Genomic DNA, 21,666 nt, shown 5'->3' with positions numbered 1-21,666 from the left:
CTAATACATAATCACACGTGATCAATTTATCACTTAATTATAGTACAATTAATGCTTATCCTTTTTTTTTTTAGGTTTAAATATTTGACTTCTTGTATTTTGGTGGTTGAAATTTGACTTACATTAATTTTTCTTCTTCTTAAAACAGCAATTTAGGTATTACCAGAAATATTACATGTTCAATGATAATAATTGTCAATCAGATGCAAATATAGGCTGCTAATAGCCTAAATAAAGAAAAATAATTAAAGAGATAATACCAATTTTATTACTTTTAATAATATTTTAAAGAAATAATAGTATAATAGACTAGTAGTTGAAGATGGTGATTGGTGACATTATGACAATGACCTAACAAAATATTCCATTCCCCTTGTGAAATAAATAAAGGCAAATGAATTTTTAATATTTTTGCCAAAAAGTTAAATTCTTTGTTTTTTTTTATATTATAAAATTATAATTTACCTCATGCACACCTTTTGCCAATTTATAATAATTATATGTCTCGATTGAAATGCCTTTTTTATTTCAATTTATTTATCTGAATTTAACATTGTAATATAATGTAATAAAATTAAATATTATTAAATACGGTCATATAAAATAAAATTGCGGTATTATCTTATTACCTGCTATACTCTTTTCCATATTTCCTTTTTCATTATAGATAAATTTATTACATTTGAATCGAATATCTCAGGGAAATAATCTCTTTATAAGTCTACTAACCTCTCAGACTACACCTGATATTTCATTTTATATATATATATATATATATATTGTTATTATAATTATTTTAATAATAATACTTTTATCCAACACTATTTTCGTACGTACTACCAAAATCACCATAGATTTAGTGCATTATGTTAATGTCAGCATTTGAATTAATTAACTTTATTTTTTTTCTGTTTCATTTTTATGTGTTTTCAGTATGGATTAAATTTTTCTATTATAAAACTATAGTAATATATAGATATTGGCGAATCCAATGCTGCTTTAATTAGTATTGTTGCCTTCCTAAAATCTTAGCCCCTACACAACAGATCCTCCTTCTCAGGGCCCTCTCATTTCCTCTCACACAACACACTTACAGTAAGTAGTAGTTGCAGTTTTGCTTAGTTTACTCTCAAAAAGTTCCTTTTTTTTGGCTGGAATGTAGTGAAGATTTGCTTTTGTTGTTGTTGTTGCAGGGATTTCATTGTTGACCCTGTAAAGATTTGCTCAAGTTTTGAGTTGGGTGAGTTCAAGAATCAGTTCAATTGACAGAAAGATTGAATCTTTAGCTGTAATTTTGTTGTGAAGGGTAATGTTTGCCTAAATTTTGAGTTGGGTGAGTTCAAGAATCAGTTTTTAAAAGAAAGATTGAATCTTTAGCTGTAGTTTGTTGTTAAGTGTAATGTTTGCTTAAGTTTTGAGTTGGGTGAGCTCAAGTATCAGTTCAATTAACAGAAAGATTGAATCTTTAACTGTAATTTTGTTGTGAAGTGTAATGTTTGCCTACGTTTTGAGTTGGGTCAGTTCAAGAGTCAGTTTTTAAAAGAAAGATTGGATCTTTAGCTGTAGTTTTGTTGTTAAATACTCTAAAATGTAATGTTTGCCTGAGTTTTGAGTTGGGTGAGTTCAAGAATCAGTTCAATTAACAGAAATATTGAATCTTTAATTGTAATTTGGCTAAACAGTGTAATGTTTGTTGTTTTAGTGGCAGAATGGAGACTCAGAAGAGTGATACTGATAACAAGGTTGATGATTATGAAGTGTTAGAACAGTTGGGAAAAAGAACTTTTGGAACTGCATTTCTTGTTCTCCATCGAACTGAGAAGAAGAAGTAAGCTCATATGTACTGGAACCCTCCCCCTTATATTTCTTGTTTATTCTGAGAGACCATTTTATGTCTTAGTTTGGATTTTGCTTCATGTAGGAACTGGATGTCTATTTTTACTGTATCTCTAAGGTTTCTGATAAGCATTTCTACAAATTTGTTGAACTTGGCATCTGCTTTTCTGAACTTCAGTCTCATGAAGTATGGTTTCAGCCAAATATATAGGCTGGTCCGATCTACGATAAGAAAATAGAGGAACACTTGTTTTGTGCCAATAATCTTTCTTCTACTTTAAGTTTGATTGTTTCTGTTAGTTAGTGTTCATCAAAGAACAGAAACTAAGGAACTCAAAATGCAGTGTACTTGAGAATAAAACCGTAAATGATCCTATTTCTTACTGATGCAAAGTTGCTCACAAGTAGAACTGAATCTGCTGTATATTAACATCCAAGTTGTTGACTTGTGTAATTATGATGAAAAAGATTATCTTGACTTATCATTCTTTCAATAAAACAACTACTTTGACTTATAGACAAGTGATGTAAATCCAATTTTGTGGAGTTCTGATTTTCCTTTTCCTTGTAGGTATGTTCTGAAGAAGATTCCATTAGCAAAACAAACAGAAAAGTCCAAGCGCACTGCACATCAGGAGGTCATTTCAAATGCTTCTCTTAATTTTGTTCTGTGAAATAATTAGTACTAATGTTAATTGAAGACCAATAATATTCAGGTCATTATTCTTTGAGTTGGCTGATCACAAGCTTTAGCCAACTATGAAATGTCCCCAGATCTATGACTTTTTCCTGTGTTTCAAATCAGCAATCTAGTCTTTTAGATTGTCTAGTTGGATAGTTTTCCTCATAGTTTCGATAGCGAGCCACATTGTATGAGGTGTTCCGTCATAAAAATTTTTACAAACCTATTTTTATGTACTTATCTTATTCTGTTTCTATAATTTTTTTTGCCCCATTTTCTTGATGGTCTAATGGTACCTGCCAACAATCCAATGATTGTTATCTGTGTTGTTCACATCTCTCCTAACCAGCCTCATCAATGTCTCTCTAACCATCCTTAATGTGATTCCTTAAGCTAATTTTATTTTCTACTCCAGTTGCTTCTAACACAAGGTGAAATTAAGCAAAGATTGCCAGTTTAATTTGCATGACAATCTGCTATTTCAATTGGTGCATTTGTCGAAACGTCCTGGATCATCACTCTCATACCAAATCATTCTTTCATTGGTATCAACATTTTCACGATTTAATGTTATTGTATATTATGGAGGGGTGTTTTCCATGCTAAACCTTATTTCTTGAAGAAGTTTCTCTTCATTGTTGAATCATGGGATAAAACTGCTGGACTATGTAAAAGAGTGATAGTCCTGGCCAATACATTGAGGAAATAAGTGGAGCATTCTATGAGGTCTATTGGTGGAAACCTATAATCAGTAAAGTAGGCATTAAACACCATTGTCGATATCTTCTCTGTGTGAAGGCCAAGGTGCACCCAATGAGCTTATGTTTTGGAGAAGATTGTCTCAACAGGAAAAAATATAGGTCCGAGTGTATTAACTCAAAGTTTGAGTTTTAAGGATAAAGCTTTTGGAACGAGCTTGCGAGTTCCAATAAAAAATGACATGAGCTGACAAGTAGGAGTCAACAGAAGTAAAAATTTATAACTTTCTTTTGGGAGTCACAAGTGAAGTAGTTTTCTTTGCCCTCAACAAAACCGAAAAGAAGGACCAGTTAGTACTTTGCACCCAAGACTTCCCTTTTATGAATAACTCTAGTTTGTAGAAGCGGATAATGTAGACTATGGACACACTTGTATGTCGAGTGGAAGAAGTTGTCACCAAATAGTTACTTCAGTCTTGCTTTTGAACCCAAACACATTTAGATACAAAATCTTAACTCATCTTATGATTGATTATATGAAAAGTTTAACTTGGTGGCAAGATATGCTTGAAAAATATCTTCTATCTGATGGTATACAGTTGTTTTTCTGTTGCAGATGAATTTGATAGCTAAACTCAACCATCCATATATGTTTGAGTACAAAGATGCTTGGGTGGACAAGGTATCCTATCATCCAGATTTTTCTTACAGGATCTGAAAGTGCAATCAGTAGCCTTTATATTAGCAATTATCATATATTATTATAAGCATGAAGCTCTAAAGTGTAAAGTTGAATTACTACTTTGTCCCTATACTAAATTAAAAAGTAATAAAATACTTTACCCAAATATAAATTAAATATCTAATTAAATAGTTACTATTAAATTACATAATAGAGGAGCAAAATGAGAAGTTCAGCAGTCTATTCAATTACTATGTGTGAAACAACCAAATAGGATGAACACTAATAAAGTTTCAATTAATATAGAAGTTGAAACGTATTTTGCTAATTATGAGAAGTTGAAAGGGATCAAATTAAGTAATTGAGGAATGTAAAAGAGTTTTTATCAACAAATCTTCAAGACTACACTATATAAACATACTCAATATTAGTCATTCAACACAAGCTTCCATTGTTAAGTGGGTACAAAAATGTCTTCTAATTTTCAGGTACAATCTTATTAAGTCTAGATTTTTCCGTTTGATTTGCTAACTTCATTTGAATGATAACTTTCTAATTTTTTTAATAGGTAAAATAAATAGCTTGAAAGGTATAATCACACATATCAAAAATTGAATGTTGTTGTACACATATGGTTTGATGCTGAATGATGATCAACTCTCTTTGAAACTCTCTACGCATAGCTTCCCACAGAAAAGAAACCATGTTTAAACTTTTAAACTATTAATAATAAATTGAAATTGCAGCTGTTTGCTAGCAAAATATATCACATTTTCTTCAACAAATGTAGCGACTCCAAGTCTTCTCTAACAGTGATGGATAGTAGTTGTAAGCCTGTAAATGTAAGTCTGGGTATATCTGAAAGTTTTTAAGGAAGTAGTTACATTTGTAACGACACACATTAAGGATACAAGATGACTTTAAGTAACGTCGCATTTTCCCTTTTTAATTCTTTAACTTGATGTGTCTTTCTTGGAAATTTTACTTGTTGATGACTGTCTGTATATTTAATTGCTTATAAATGGGTAAGCTTTGGAGACTTATCTAATGTGCAGTAGATCGAAAATATCGAAAGAACACTCGAAAAAAATATCATAATTCTCCTAATAGTTTATTATATACGTTTTCATTTATTTTTTTTATTGATTTTTATTTGGGATACACGTGCAACGCACGTGCCCGGAGACTAGTCTAATACATAAGCCGCACCAGAGAAAATCTTGACTTTCTTTTTCTTTCAGGAAAGCTGTATATGCATCGTCGCCGATTATTGCGAAGATGGAAATGTGTGAGTGATTATCCTTGATGTGCTAACATTTCCCTTCACTACTATATTTTCTTTTCCAACCTGCTTATATGCTTTACTTGAGCCGAGGGTCTATCAGAAACAATCTCTCTACCTTCACAAGGTAGGGTAAGGTCTGCGTGCACACGTGACACGACCCTCTCCAGACCCCACTTGTGTGGGAGTATATATAGAGTTCTTATAGTGAAAATTATTTTTAAGATATCCGAAACTTTTGCAGTAAAGAGTTAACTGTTTGCTCTCCAAATAGTAATACTACCACTAAAAATAGAGAGGGTAATGAAGTTGAAAATAAGAAATGAATTGGATGATTATAGAATTCCTTTTCGGTGTTATCTAAGGATAGTGGCATATTTTTTTTCCTGGTATTCAGGGCAGAGATCATAAAGAAGTCTAGAGGAGCATTTTTCCCTGAAGAGGTAGTTAAATGCAATCTCAAATCTCAATAACTCCGAAGCTGCTTTGCGCCTTCCTGGAGCTTAAAGATAATGTGTTTTTGTTTTGTGTTGTTTCCTGCATCCGTAGAAACTCTGCAAATGGCTGACTCAGCTATTGTTAGCTTTGGAGTATCTGCATTCCAAACGTGTTCAGCATAGAGACCTCAAGGTATAAACATGCTGTAATCAGTGAAATAGAAAAGCCTTCTTAGTATGAAATGTTTTTAACATGAACTATTTCGAATCCAGTTATGTAACATATTCATCACAAAGGATAACGACATCAGGTTAGGTAAGAATGCCCGGACAAAATTGCTCGAGTGGGGCGTCTTTGCTTCTTTATTATCCATAATCAAATTCACTTGATTTTAACAGGTGATTTTGGCTTAGCAAAATTGCTCGATGCAGAAGGCCTTGCTTCCGTGGTATGAGTTTCTCTAGTAGCAAAATGCATCTCTTACTTACTCCCAACCAACTATTATCACATAAACAATTGATCCAAGACTGAGAAAACCTAAGTTGCTTTTATTTTCGGTCGTAGGGACAAAAAGCTGTGGTAGTCATCTTTCATTACATAAAAAAAAAAAATTGTGGTAGGCATCATGTTACAAAGCTCCCGCCGCCACACCAGCTAGCTTAACGCATTTGAAAAAAAGACAAGTTGTACAGCTGATCCTTAATTTTGGAACTTGTATCATGCAATAACTTTGTTGGCTCAAACAGGTACCTGGCACTCCGAACGGCATGTGCCCTGAGCTCCTTTCTGGTATACCCTATGGCTACAAATCTGATATATGGTCACTTGGTAAGAAATTTGACATAAAGCAATGTATTTCCACTCTTCACATAATGTCACCTATACTGGTATAACACGTTTACATGATTTTAGGATGCTGCATGTTTGAGATTGCTGCACATCAACCACCATTTAGAGCTGCTGTAAGTTGAATTTTCAGCTATCTGAACTTTGTAAACAATACCTCGAAAAGTTATCCTTGTTATGATAAAAATGTAGACATTCTTTATTCTGATGTTTTCTATATGATCTGCTGACAAGATATAAATCCAACAGGACAAGACTGCACTTATCAACAAAATAAACCGGGGTTTGTTCTCACCAATTCCGATTATATACTCCTCCACCTTGTAAGTTCCTTTCTTCTCGTCATGCTACAAGTATAACAAATCATTCGATTGACAAAGCGGATTTAATCTTGCAGGAAACAGATAATCAAAAGCATGCTAAGGAAAAATCCAGAACACAGACCTACAGTGAGTGCAAGCTGTATATGTTCAAATGTGTTATTCCCTCCCTTTCAATTTGTTTTTCTTTCTTTCCTTATAAGTACGTTTAAAAAGGAATGCCTCTTCTTTTTTGTCAACTTTTTATATCTAACTTTCCACATTACGAGTTTAAGACGACAAGATAAAATGACATTTTAGTACATTCTGCATATCTTTAGTTTAAGACCACAAGATTCAAAAATCTTCTTTTACTTTCTTAAACTCTACAAACAAATTGGTATTAAATTGAGATTCATCTTGATATGATTTTTACCTCAATTTATAGGCTGCCGAGTTGTTAAGGCATCAACATTTGCAACCATACCTCCTCTTATGTCACAACCCTTCATCTGTGTTCCTTCCTGTGAAGTCACCGAGCAGCACGAAAGAGAAAACACGATCATCCCCTGGAAAATCTGTCAGTCCAAGAGAGAGCAAAGACAGACAGCTGAAGCTAAAAGAGAAAAGAACTGTCCTTTACTTCAATGAAAGTGATAACATCCAGCCAAGAAACTTATCAGATAACCTCTTGTCGTGTCACAACCCTTCATCTGTGTTTCTTCCTGTGAAGTCCCCAAGCAGCACGAAAGAGAAAACACGACCATCACCTGGAAAATCCATCACTCCGAGAGATAGCAGAGACAGACAGCTGAAGTTAAAAGAGAAAAGAACTGTCCTTTACTTTGATGAAAGTGATAATGTCCAGCCAAGAAACTTGTCAGATAATTATAACACGTTCCGAGCTAAAATTGAGACTAAGAGAGTTGATCCAACAAGCTACTCAGTTAGGATCTCTCAAGATAGTGAGGATTCTAAAAGTGGGGAGATGAGTGAGGCAGCTGTTTGCAATGGATATGATCAACCGGAGACCATCTCGCAAGCAGAAACTACTATCACTCCAAGCTCTTCAAGTTCAAGGGCAAAAATATGGTCCGAGGAACAAGAGCATGCTTCTCCGGAGCATGTTAGACGATTTGAAGAGGATGATAGGAAGAGTAGCAAGACAAAAGAACTTGAGGTGTTGAGCAGTCCACTGGACAATGAGGAAGCAGATATAGTAGAATGTATCTCCGAAAAGTGTAGCAGAATGACATTGTCTAATGGAAGATCCAACGATAAAACACGATGCTATGATGAAGAAAGCACTTCATCAAATTCACAGCCAGCAAAACCAGATACAGAGGCAGCACCAAGATGCTATGCTGCTGAAACTGAAAATGGTAGCGAGTGTATAGAAGTTACTATTGACTGCATGTCATCTGAAAGTGATGGTTCACTTCTACATAAAGACGAGCTAGAAAAGAAAACAACCATGGTTTGTGACAGCAAACAGTCCAAGAAAGATGCTCTTCGAGCACTGGATGATAAGGTGTCACAGCTCAAGTCACTAGCCGCGTTAGCTAGTAAGGAGGACAAAGACGATTGGGGGAATCCTACTTTACAAAGAGCTGAAGCTTTAGAGTCTCTTTTGGAGGTCTGTGCACGACTACTTAAGCAGGAAAAAATCGATGAGCTTGCTGGTGTGTTGAAACCATTCGGAGATGATGGAATGTCATCTAGAGAGACAGCAATCTGGTTGACTAAAAGTCTCATGACTGCACAAAAATTGTCCAAGGGGTCATGATATTGCACAAAATATGTTTTTTTTCCTATCGAATGAGCTCCTATTTTACGTAAATTAGCAAGTGTTGTTGAACTAAATTATGCTAGAGGCTCGACGTAGTCGAGCTTCCCTTAGTTTTGATTCTATTGTTGTAGGACAGTTGATGAAGTTGTGAAGATTATAATGTACTTTCTTAGTTGATTTCTACTCTATGATATTTTCCACATTTCCTCAGCTTCTTAGACATGATTGTGTTATTATAGCAGTTGGATTTCTTAGACGGTCACTTACCTAATAATTATTATTTCAGATAGGGAAAAGAGTCTGATATACCGCTCAACTTTGTCATTTGGAGCTGATATACCCTCGTTATAAAAGTAGCTCATATATCCCCTTACCATTATATAAACGGTTCACATATACCCCTGCCGTTACAAAATGGCGCACATATACCCTTCATTTAACGGAAGTTAAAAAATTAGTTTTAAATTTATATTTATTACTTCTAAATTTTTTTTTAAAATTATTTAGGGGTATATATGATTCTTCTATCAAAGTTCAAGGTATATTTTAATTTTTTTCATACATAAATTATTTTTTGACTTTTTTTATTATAATTATTTGAATTTCTTATTCTTATTTTGTTTTTTTCTTTCATTCCTTAGTTTAAAGAATAAAAAATTAAACTATTTTTTTTGTGTGTATTGTAATTTAATTTCGTATTCGAAGAAAAAATTTGGTCATCTACAATAAGTTTTACAAGAATATTAGTGAAACATAAATAAATTTGATTATCAAAATAATAATTATAAATTAGTCATTAAAAAAAAGTCAAAAAAATATGTTTGACGAGGATTAAATTTACTCATATGGGATTATATTTTTTAGAAAAAAAAATAAAAATTTAGATTAAATTTTTTTTTCATTTCCGTTAGAGGAAAAGGGTATATGTGAGCCATTTGTTTACAAGTAGGGGTATATATGAACCACTTTCATAACAAGGGGTATATCAGCTCTAAATGACAAAGTTGAGGGGTATATAGACCCTTTTCCCTTTCAGATAAATCACTTTCTGTGAATCAAGCAGAGTGACTTTTTAAGATAATAACTATCCCTTAAGTGATCAGTATGAGAAATCAACTCGTTATTATAACTATATTATTTTTCTTTCACTCTCGCCTGCCTAAAAGAGTGTGTATCCCTATTAGTGTTTGGCAAATGGATGAATGAGATCGAATATGTGTATCCATGGATTAGATAAACAAGAATGAAATATTTAACTCGCTCATATTTAATAAAATTTAAAAAAATATTGTTTTAACAATAGAAATAATGTAGATTTTTCTAGACAGATGCATTGGAAGAAATTCAAATGTCAATTTCTATTGTTGTGATGAGGACTACAAGAAAATCACTTCTCACCAAGTTCCAATAGAAAGTTGAACTTCTATACATAAAAGAGAGTGCAATTTGTTATACTATGAGACTAATAAATAATATAGAACCGCGGACGAGACTTCTCTTTTTTTAATTATATATCTCAATTTCAAGCTTTGATTATGATTTTCTAATTCGTTAGAAAGTTTTCTCCGGAACAAACTTTACGGGATACAAATTTAAATTAATCAGACTCTAATACAGATATCAAACTTTTTCTTTATTTTTTAGTAAGATGAGAGGCCTATTGCTCACCTGAGGTTTCACATTTGTGGTTCCCACATTTCGTGAGTAAAAAGACTATACCTTAAATTTCACCCAATCAAAATTTTTTAAAAACAACAAAATGAAATAAAAGTGGTTACTTTTGGCAAAAATAGTATAAATTGTGGCTATTCTAACAACAATTATTCCACTAATCCTTTTCTATTCTAAAAACTACAAAGCAATATAAAACATAGTTTGCAAAAAATGGCACAAAATGGTAAGTTTTTGCTAGCCATAGCCATGATTATAGTTATTTTATTTTTCTCTTCCACTGCGGTGGCTCAAGACACCGCAGTGGCTCCAACGCCGCCTATGGAAACGGGCAACAACGGATTCGGGTTGCCCGTTTCTAAGGCAATGGTTTGTTTTTCAGTTATTTTTTCAATGTTGGTTGTTTTATTTCATTGAAAATAAATAAAAATAAGAAGATTTTGAGGGGAATTAATGGTGAATAATATTACTATGAAGGAGAATTATGGTTGGTGAGAATATATATATATATATATATGTGTGTGTTGAGAGAGTACTATAATTTTGTGTAATTTTGTTGTGTTATTTTTGGTAGTATATTTGCTTGTATTGGTGTTATTAATGTAATGTATAAAAATAAGTTGATTGGCGTTTTTGTTTATAATTTTGTGTTTGTAAATTTGTAAAAAGTAATAAAAAACAGTAGAATTTCAAAGTAAATGTGAATCCGTTTGATTAACTTATTTTGTACTTGTAAAAGTATTTTTAATCGAATTAAATAAAAAGTGTTTTTAACTATTTATTTTAAAGTCAAAATAAATAAAAATAAGTTAAAAAGAGTTGTAAGTTGAAATTCCTTATAATTCAAACAGATTATTGTTCAGTGTTTGTAATTTTATTTGAGTTATCATCAAGTATTTAGATACACTTTGAAATTAACTAGATCAAGTGTTTAAACACAATCGTCAACATGCATATGATAACTTAATTTTTCCATAGAATTTTGGCGACATACAAGTTTATTTATTGATTTCGAGGTATGTTTTTACAAATAGCTAATGATAATTCATACAAAATATATAAATACCTGATAATTTAAGTACAAACTCGAAAATAAAAATGATACCTATTAATTATTTCTTTATTTGTCTATATTTTTAAATATAAAAAGAGAGTGTACATCATGTACCACCAAATAATACAAATACCACCAAATAATACAAATACCTAATAGTTTAACTTAATAATTCACGAAAACCTAATATTTCAAATATAATTTTTTTACTATTTTGTTAACTCAAAAGAAGAAAGTATCATATAAATTAGGATGTAGATACTAGTACTCTTCCTAATCTCATTTTACATGATTCACTTTTCTTTTTAGTCGATTTTAAAATGTCTATTTTATTTTAATAAAATTATTTATTTTTGACGATAAAGAAAATTCGCAGCCGCTACCTTTTTGGGTGCGATCAAGGTAAAACCTCGTTCCTATGCAATAGCTCGCAAATCACATAGGAGAGGTAACCCGCACTAGGAAAGCCTGGTGCAACGAATTCGACCCCAGAAGGTAAACCCCTTGCCAGGGTTTTCGAATTTGAGACCTCCAACATAAAAGTCCCAAACTCAAACCACTGGGCCACTCCGAAGGGTATCTTAATAAAACTATTTACATCCACACAAACTTCTATCACTTATTTTATTCCACAAATTTCAAAAGTTTTTTCCTTTCTCTTAAACTCTAAGCCTTTCAAACTAACTTATATAAAAGACACAACACATAAATATATCCTTAAATTTGGTCTCAATTCACTTTTATACTTTCTAGCTATAAATATATATAAATAAACACTCAAACTTATATAAAATTAAACAAATAAATACACAAATCTCACGCAACATTCTACATGATAATTTGAGTTCTATATATATTATGTCAAATAGGATAAAAATTCATATATCTTATTATTCAACTTTATACGAATCAAATATCTACTTGTATATATTCAAAATTAAAAACGCGAAAGGAGTAGTATTGTTTTTTAAATTTGGAAGCAAAAGAAAGACAACTCACATATAGAAAGAGTCCAACGCTAAGCAAGCCATTTCCAGTAATATAATATATGCAACGTGTCCACCTTATTTTTTCCAGCGCCGCAACCCACCACTACCAAATTCCTCCTTTCACATGCGCCAATATTTTTTTTTTAATATTCGGTGTTCGATATTTATATTATAATTTAATTAATTTTAAATTTATATACAGCAAAATTTTTTGTATTAGAATAAAACGCTTCTTAATAAAGGTTCAAACTCAAAATATCTTGATTAAGCTAGTGTTTAGTCATAGATTTCTAAATATTCTTGGCAAATATCATTTGAGTGAAATTTCACAATCTGTTTGGCCATATGATTTGAAAAATGTATTTTACCTTTTTAGGAAAATATGATTTATACCCATAAGTTTTAGAACTACCAAAATTAACTATAGGTTTGTATTACAAGTCACTTGAATGTTCATTACGACAATAACATATAGTGTCAATGATACTAGAGCAATGTGATAATTTGGAATGAGTGCAACAAACATCATTACATACATCGTGAAGCATACAAAGTGCATGACTTTGAGCCAGTTTTTTTATCATTTTCATCAACAATCAAATCATTACTTAATATTCAGTAAATATTTCATCACTATTTTGGTGTTCCACGTAAAAAAAATATGTAATACAACGCAAGCAACTACTATAGAGGATATTTTTGTAAAAGATAAAAGTTTGGGGTAAAAATTTAATTTTCAAAAGATTCCAAATAATGAGATTTTGCCTAAATACTAGAAAAAATTAATATTTAAAAATTTGAGATATTTATCAAATAATAACAAATTATATGGACAAACATTATTTACCAATTTTTTTCCAAATATTATTTAAAAAATCTTATAGTCGGGCTCTAAAAATAAAAGAATATTTATCGATTACCACACCATCGCAATCCTCGTTTAGTTCCCGCACCGAAATTTCCATAATCAACAGACCAATAAAAAAAACTCTTTTTGCCAGCTGTCCCTTCACGCGGTTCCTCCTCCCTATAAATTCACCCCCTTCCTCCTCTTCAATTTCCATCAAACCCTAATTCACTCTGCATCTCAAAGCAAAAAAAGCAAAAAAAAATTCTCTCAATTTCTTTGTTCAAATCTAGTAGAAATGGCACAAATCAGCATTATCAAGTCGGTTTTGGTTGCAGTGATTGTTGTTGTTTTTTCAGCAACATGTTCCGCTCAGGAGATTGGATTGGCTCCAGCACCGGCACCTGATGCCGGAGCTGGATTCTCTCTAGCTCAATCTGGTGCTTTGGTGGCTTCTTCTCTGCTTGTTTCCGCTGTTGCTCTCTTCAGGAACTGAGTTTTGATGTATTGTTGATTATTTCTGTTCGTTGATTTTTCGAGATTTGATTATATAGAGGATTTAGGAAGTTTGGCTATGATTATTGGTTTGTTATGTATTATTACTACTATTATTTTTGAGGTATATATGAGAAATAAATTTATATATTAATATTAAAGCTTGATTCTCTTGTTGTCATTTTTCGTCTTCCATTGGTGTTTCTGCTGTTAAATTCTACAGTGTTATTGTAATGTCTGGTGTATTTTGCTTAAAAACATAACAAATAACTCGAGAAATTGGAGCTTGAAGAACAAAAAATGAAACTAGTGCTCATTTCCGTGAAAGCTTTAAGTTTTTTTGGGAAATTTTAGTGTTTCAACTTATGGTACTGTTAGTAATTCTAATCTTCTGATCATTGATTGCACCTTCCCTTTTTCTACCTTGTAGCGGAGTCAGAATTTTCAGTGACGATATTCGAAATCTAAAAATATAGACATGAAATAGCTGAATGGTATTTGATATCTATAACTTTTCTGCCGAAGAGGTTGTAAGGTGGCTCTGCCACTGGTTCTACCTTCGAACTCGGTGTTTGAAGAAGATCACTATGTGCAACCAATCTTTTCACCTCGTTTCTTTCTTGAGATTCAATTTCATTGTTTGAAATTCGATCTCATAGAGTTCAATTATATTTTTAAGCATCAATAAAATGATTATTGAATTTTGTGAATTTAGATGGTTAATCGTATCTCATGAACCTTGAGTTAGTTTTTGTTCTGTTTTTTACTAATTCTTTTTGGTTAAATTTTCCACTTTATGATAATTTGAAGTGTTATATTCAAGTTTAATTTTGCAACTAAGAGGTACTCCTAATTAGCATTCAAATAGTTATAAAAAATATATTTCTAATCCTACAACCAAATAGGTTGTATTGAATGGGTCAGTCTTTTAGGACACTTTTGTTTGAACACTTCTTTTCTTGACCTGGTTCACACTAAAACTACTTTGTTATGTTTATACTCATCTAAACAAATCATCAATTTTCATATTAGTTGTTGAGCTAATCCAGCTTAGAATGAAAATGATACTAATCACTTTTATTTACTTCATTTTATAAAAAATATCTAGTTTGACTTGACACGGAATTTAAGAAAATATAGAAGACTTTTGATCATGTGGTCCTAAATTAACAATTATGTCAAATGTACAAAATTATCCTTTAATCTTGTGGTCTTAAACATACCACGTACAAAGTTGTTACCAAAAAAAAAAGATCATTCTTTTTAAAACAGATTAAAAAGGAAATAAGATCATTCTTTTTGAAACGGAGAGAGTAACTATTATCTTCCAGAACTATCACACTATTAATACTATTCTAATACCTCAAGTGTAACTTAGAAGAACTATCACACTATTAATACTATTCTAATACCTCAAGTGTAACTTAACAACTTTTCAACTGTGATATCACACCATAATTACACGTCTAAATATATTGATATCACCATTGGTCTTTTTTAGATATTTTTTCAATTAACAATAACAACATATTTCTCTATACATATCACTTAAATATAAAATATATATTTTCAATTAACAATAATAACATATTTGATATATTATCTATACATATCACTTAAATATAAAATAAATCGAACTGAATAATAACATACACAATAAAACTTTATCTAATTTAGAGAGAATAAAAATATACTATTATTTTCAAAGTAAACATAAAGAGATGTAATAAAGTAATTATTTCCTTTTACCTTGGTCCCTCTTTTTCCTCCTGAATTTACTGCAAAGACAGAGCAAAAAGCAAAGCTACAAAAATGGTGGACCCATACAATTATGAATCCAACGGGAAAAATATTCAAAACGTCTCTCTAACGGCAGACCAAACGACAGTTCATCATCAATAATAATGTCTCCGTCTGAGCTGTTAAATTCAACGGCTCAATTCCTCTTTTGCCAGCTGTAACCCTTTTTTTTTTCACTATAAATAAACCCATTCTCTTTCACTTCATTCATCACTCACCTCACACTCTTTCTTTCTATCCATCTCTCTGCTAAATTCGATTTCACAATTATTAAAAAATCATTGAAATGGCGCTATTCAGCAGCAGCATCGTTGAGGCTTTTGTGCTCGTTGTTGTTCTATTTGCCGTTGCGAGTTCAGCACAGGAGGTTGGTTTAGCTCCAGCTCCGTCTCCAGATGCCGGAGCTGGATGCTCTGTGGCGGTTTCCGGTGTATTGATCGGAACCTCTCTGCTTTTCTCTATGTTTGCTTTGTTGAGGAATTGAAACTCCACAGGCTATGGATTTTTGATTTTTTTTCTTTCAATTTTATGTTTGGTGTGATTGGATTTGGGGATTTATTGTAATCGAAATGCTATTATTCGATTGATTCATTTGTGTTTATATATTGATTCATTAACTATCTCTACTTTCCTTGTAATTTTCGTTGAGAAATTTTGCAAATGAATGTGAGTTTTATTAATTGCATCTGTTGATCCTATTCCATACAACAATTCTCACTCAAGCTATCGTATCGATTTGTCGCAATTTACATATTTTCTGTGATATATGAGCTATTGATGATAGCGAAACATTTATTAAACCTTTTGTAGCGAGTTGAAAAAGAAGCATGTATAGTTTTACAATTTGTAGAGTCATTTTACGATATTTAGGGGTCAATTTATAAGAATTACAGTCATAAATATTTTTATGATATTTCTATACATTTTTTTTTAATAAAATCTCTACAGAACCCTCCATAGGGAATTGGTGGAGTGCAGCACTTACTCTCACAATTTTCACCGTTCATTTTTAGATATTTAGGGGTCAATTTACATATATATATTTTTAATTTTTTGTACGTTAATTCATAAATAATTTAGTGATTGATTTCTGAATGATTTCTTTGCGAAAATTTTACGAAACCTCTGCATGGGTAGGGGAGCAGATATTTAAGTGTTTATTTAGGTTTTAAAGATCAATTTACAAGAATCAAGTGATTTTAACATATTGATTGATGATGGTATTTATGAACTCGATCAATTTAATTTGCTCAGATATAATTCAATCAGTTCGTTAGAGACCTCCAAAATAGTGTTTTTTAGTCTTTTTGTATTTAGATTGAACAAAGATTCTATAAAGATTTTTGTATGTATTATTTACTTATATTCTATTTTATGTTATTATATTTGTCAATAATTTTGAGAAGACACATGTTATAATTAATAAAATATATTTGTAATGGACCATAAAAAAAAGATCTCTCTTCATAAACAGCATGGCACACATGTATTGTCCAAATTCAACGTTCAAAGATATTTCACCAATAATAATATAGATAGGCCAACCACCACCATGTTCAGAGCATGTTACTATCCATCAACAACTCCTACTTTTATTTAAATAAATCGTAGCTTATAGATATTCATATTTATTATTATTATTATTATTATTATTATTATTATTGTTATTATTGTTAAATTGATATAACAATAATTATAAATAATATTACACTTATAGTAACGTAATTGGAATTTAGAAGTGTATCAAAATCTTAAACGACAGATAAAAAAAGAACAAAAACTTACTCAAAAGCTGAAATTTGGTTCTCCAGAGGAAAACAGGAAATGAAAAGTCGTACTGCAATAACTGTAAATAAACTTTCCCTCCCCGTTCTGAGTTTGATCGACTTGCCTGCTGTAGAATTCCCACTGCTTAACTTTCAATTTGCCTAGCTCTTAAAATTGAGACAATTCATCTAGTGTAAGATCGACCCAAGAACAAATTTACCTCCCTTTTTAACTTTTAAACATTCCAAAAGAAATATATGAGCTCTAGCAACTGTGAAATTAGGTCTTATGTCTAACTCACACCCCAAAAGCTAGTTCAAAAAGGGAGGAGGAATGTCCAAGCCTTATAAGGAGTCCATCCATCTCATTAACCACAGATGTGGGACTTTTGTCATTCTTTAACACCCCACCTCACGCTCATCTACCTCACGCCCAGATGAGATGGGCCATGCTCTGATACCATATAAAATTAGGTCTTACGCCTAATTCACGCCCCAAAAGCTAGCTCAAAGGGAGGAGGATTGCCCAAGCCTTATAAAGAGTCCACCCATCTCATTAACCACCAATGTGGGACTTTTGTCATTCTTTAACAACAACATCATCCACGTGGATGAATGGAATGAATCCAAAATCATATTCGATATTTGTCCAAGTAATTACAAATTTCAAAAGTTATTCATACTAACAATCATATATTATTATAAGCATGAAGCTCTAAAGTATAAAGTTGAATTACTATTTTGCCCCTATACTAAATTAAAAAGTAATAAAATATCTAATTAATTAAATATTAAATATGCTTAACTCTAAAGTGAAAAGTTGAATTACCATTTTGACCTTGTACTAAATTGAAATTTGATTAATAACATTTAATTAGTTAATTTAAATATTAAATTGTCTCATTTTAATAATAAAAATATTAATAACTTTTGTACTTCCTTAGATTAATTTCTAATTAAAATATCTAATTTAATAATATTTATCATTTATTATCTATATGTATATTTAATTTAATCTCCGTCATATCATATAATAAGCATCATAATAATAATAATATAATAATAATAATAATATACTAAACGTGGAAGGAATATTAGGCAAAAATTAGATTACATTTTGTCCCTATATCATATAAAAATATTAATCGTCTAATAATTGTTAACTAAATATTAAATAGTAAATTTTAATTACTATAAGGGAGGATTAAACATTAAGCAATATCAAATTTATCAAATTCTTCCGGTTACAATTTATTTATGTTGATGGTTAATTAATATTAAATTGTTAGAAACAATTATTATCAAGAAGACAAAAAGACTTCTAATGATATTGTTCAATGAATTAAAGGTGAAGACTAAAGGTTACAAAATTAATTAGAAAACTAATAGGTCTCTTTTATTTTTTCCTTTCATCTCCCCTCACCTAAAATTTTCCTATTTAAAGTCACCTAAAAATGAAAATTAACTTATAAATCTCATCTGATCTTCTTACTAAAGTATGTTAATATGTCAGTTTTTGAAAGTTATTTTCATAATTGTTTTAAATGTTCTTTTATAATGTTTCTCTTCTTATTCATTTTAAGTTAAATATGTTCTCTATTTATATAAAGAAGTTTATGTTTAAATAATTAAATAGATGTTACTTATTTGAACATTATAAAATTATTGGTGTAGAACATGTACAATACTATATATGTACCATTTACAAATTATTGATTGTAGTACAAAATTTATATTAAATAGTTTAAAATAAACGTGCAACGCACGTTCTGAAGACTAGTACATAAAAACGTAGGTAAATACAAAAATCATGGGCGTGTATTGAAGAACTAGTATTGGACAATGAGGAGTAATAAATGGGCCAAAAACCCAAGCATGATTAACACATACAAGATCCAAATAAATGTTTTGTGCAAAATTTAGTGCTTCTTTTTCTATTAAAGTCTTAATTATACAATAAAAAACTCATGAAAGTTTCAATTTTTTGATAAAATTTGTATCACTCCATCAATTTTCATCAACTATATCTGGACTTTCTTCATTAAAACAAAGTGCACCATCACTACAAGTGTATATAACTTGTTTTATTGTTTTCGAATCCAAAAATGCCTTCAAAATGCCTAAAATCGCGATGATGGCTCGTTGTATTTATCCTCAAAATCGATAGAGTAACCAATAATAACACCATTGCACCCTTCAATTGCTAGATAAAAGCTTTCATGATCTTCATGCATGATTTGTTGTGAAAATTTTAAGTTTTTGTGATGCATTTAGTAATTTAATTTCTTCAGGAAACTTGCTACTTCTGATAGCATAGCAATACTTGTTCCAATTAGTTCATATAACATGGAAGAAAATTAGGCATGTTTGGTACGACGAAAAATATTCTCATAAAAAATAAGTGACATTCAAAATTTAATGGTCAAATATACATTCAAACTATCAATTTTTTTTGTGAGTTCGAGACTTTTCTCCGTCAAAGCTGACTAGGCCAATTATCATCAATATGTTCTTTTTCCAACGTGAACCATCATCATCTTACATCTACTCAACTAGGTATTTCCTCTGTCTTATTTTGTGTGACACACTTTGACTTGATACGGCGTTTAAAAAAAAAAAGTTTTTGTAGTTTATGGCTTAAAACAATCCTTAGATTTTGTGTGATTAAGAATAATTTCATTAAGGGTAAAAGTAGAATTTAAATGTTAAATTGTTTCTAATAATAGTAAGATAACATTCTTTTTGAAACAGACTAAAAAAGTGTTACATAAAATGAGACAGATGATTATAGTTTAAGTAGAAAAAGAGAACAACATACCAATAGCTAAAATATAAAACACACGAAAATAATTATTTTAAGTGTTTTTAAACCATTATCACAATATTCTCTCACTTAAAATGAAGAATTAATAAGAGATGATTTACTAACAAGAAACATAATATACAACATAATAGTCATATTGAGGTATCCTCATTACCAACCAAGATGTTACATAACCTGTTCCACCAGTTACACATAAAATTCCTTTCTCATTAATCTTCTCCATTTTTATTTTATTTAAAAATAAAGAAAAAGATTTGTATGTTTTTTTTTTCTTTCTGGTTCTCCTTAATATATGAAGTATATTTTTGTGTATATATACATATCAGTATGTAAGATATTGTTTACTCTTTTTATTTGGTAGGTGAAGTGTCACTATATATATTATTGTCTTTTTCTTTATTGTTATTTTATTAACATTTTTCTAAAATCAGTATTCTTTGTACCTAACATTTTTTATATAAAAAATGTTAGGTACAAAGAATACTGATTTTAGAAAAATGTTAATAAAATAACAATAAAGAAAAAGACAATAATATATATAGTGACACTTCACCTACCAAATAAAAAGAGTAAACAATATCTTACATACTGATATGTATATATACACAAAAATATACTTCATATATTAAGGAGAACCAGAAAGAAAAAAAAAAAATAAAAATCTTTTTCTTTATTTTTATTTTATTAACATTTTTCTAAAATCAGTATTCTTTGTACCTAACATTTTTTATATAAAAAATGTTAGGTACAAAGAATACTGATTTTAGAAAAATGTTAATAAAATAACAATAAAGAAAAAGACAATAATATATATAGTGACACTTCACCTACCAAATAAAAAGAGTAAACAATATCTTACATACTGATATGTATATATACACAAAAATATACTTCATATATTAAGGAGAACCAGAAAGAAAAAAAAAAAATAAAAATCTTTTTCTTTATTTTTATTTTATTAACATTTTTCTAAAATCAGTATTCTTTGTACCTAACATTTTTTATATAAAAAATGTTAGGTACAAAGAATACTGATTTTAGAAAAATGTTAATAAAATAACAATAAAGAAAAAGACAATAATATATATAGTGACACTTCACCTACCAAATAAAAAGAGTAAACAATATCTTACATACTGATATGTATATATACACAAAAATATACTTCATATATTAAGGAGAACCAGAAAGAAAAAAAAAAAATAAAAATCTTTTTCTTTATTTTTATTTTATTAACATTTTTCTAAAATCAGTATTCTTTGTACCTAACATTTTTTATATAAAAAATGTTAGGTACAAAGAATACTGATTTTAGAAAAATGTTAATAAAATAACAATAAAGAAAAAGACAATAATATATATAGTGACACTTCACCTACCAAATAAAAAGAGTAAACAATATCTTACATACTGATATGTATATATACACAAAAATATACTTCATATATTAAGGAGAACCAGAAAGAAAAAAAAAAAATAAAAATCTTTTTCTTTATTTTTATTTTATTAACATTTTTCTAAAATCAGTATTCTTTGTACCTAACATTTTTTATATAAAAAATGTTAGGTACAAAGAATACTGATTTTAGAAAAATGTTAATAAAATAACAATAAAGAAAAAGACAATAATATATATAGTGACACTTCACCTACCAAATAAAAAGAGTA

General features: G+C 30.1%; 1 protein-coding gene across 3 annotated transcripts; it reads left to right on the top strand.

The window, feature by feature from the left end:
* Positions 1-943: 943 nt before the first annotated feature.
* Positions 944-8,770, top strand: LOC107002457 (serine/threonine-protein kinase Nek6-like). 3 transcript variants are annotated; one of them, XM_027912423.1, is made up of 15 exons: positions 944-1,095; positions 1,194-1,240; positions 1,709-1,828; positions 2,408-2,474; positions 3,833-3,898; positions 5,140-5,186; positions 5,578-5,623; positions 5,730-5,810; positions 5,891-5,933; positions 6,017-6,066; positions 6,365-6,446; positions 6,531-6,580; positions 6,714-6,787; positions 6,862-6,913; positions 7,212-8,770. In XM_027912423.1, exons 3-15 carry the CDS (start codon positions 1,710-1,712, stop codon positions 8,547-8,549), a joined length of 2,115 nt encoding a protein of 704 aa, XP_027768224.1. In that variant the 5' UTR covers positions 944-1,095; positions 1,194-1,240; position 1,709; the 3' UTR covers positions 8,550-8,770. The 3 variants fall into 3 exon arrangements, with proteins under 3 accessions (XP_027768224.1, XP_015055981.1, XP_015055982.1); XM_015200495.2 differs by having other exon boundaries at positions 1,703-1,828; XM_015200496.2 differs by having other exon boundaries at positions 1,194-1,333; positions 1,703-1,828.
* Positions 8,771-21,666: the final 12,896 nt, after the last annotated feature.

This window comes from Solanum pennellii, chromosome 10 (genome assembly GCF_001406875.1).
Source record: "Solanum pennellii chromosome 10, SPENNV200".
NCBI classification, from domain to species: domain Eukaryota; kingdom Viridiplantae; phylum Streptophyta; class Magnoliopsida; order Solanales; family Solanaceae; genus Solanum; species Solanum pennellii.
The sequence above is the reverse complement of the archived record's forward strand: the minus strand, read 5'-3'. Positions and strand labels throughout refer to the sequence as shown.

Bases quoted from the DNA above. Each gene is read 5' to 3' on its own strand.
- LOC107002457 (XM_027912423.1), top strand. From the start codon at position 1,710: ATGGAGACTCAGAAGAGTGATACTGATAACAAGGTTGATGATTATGAA. The intron at 1,829-2,407 runs GTAAGCTCATAT...TTTTCCTTGTAG, and splicing joins CATCGAACTGAGAAGAAGAA to GTATGTTCTGAAGAAGATTC. The intron at 6,067-6,364 runs GTATGAGTTTCT...TGGCTCAAACAG, and splicing joins CAGAAGGCCTTGCTTCCGTG to GTACCTGGCACTCCGAACGG.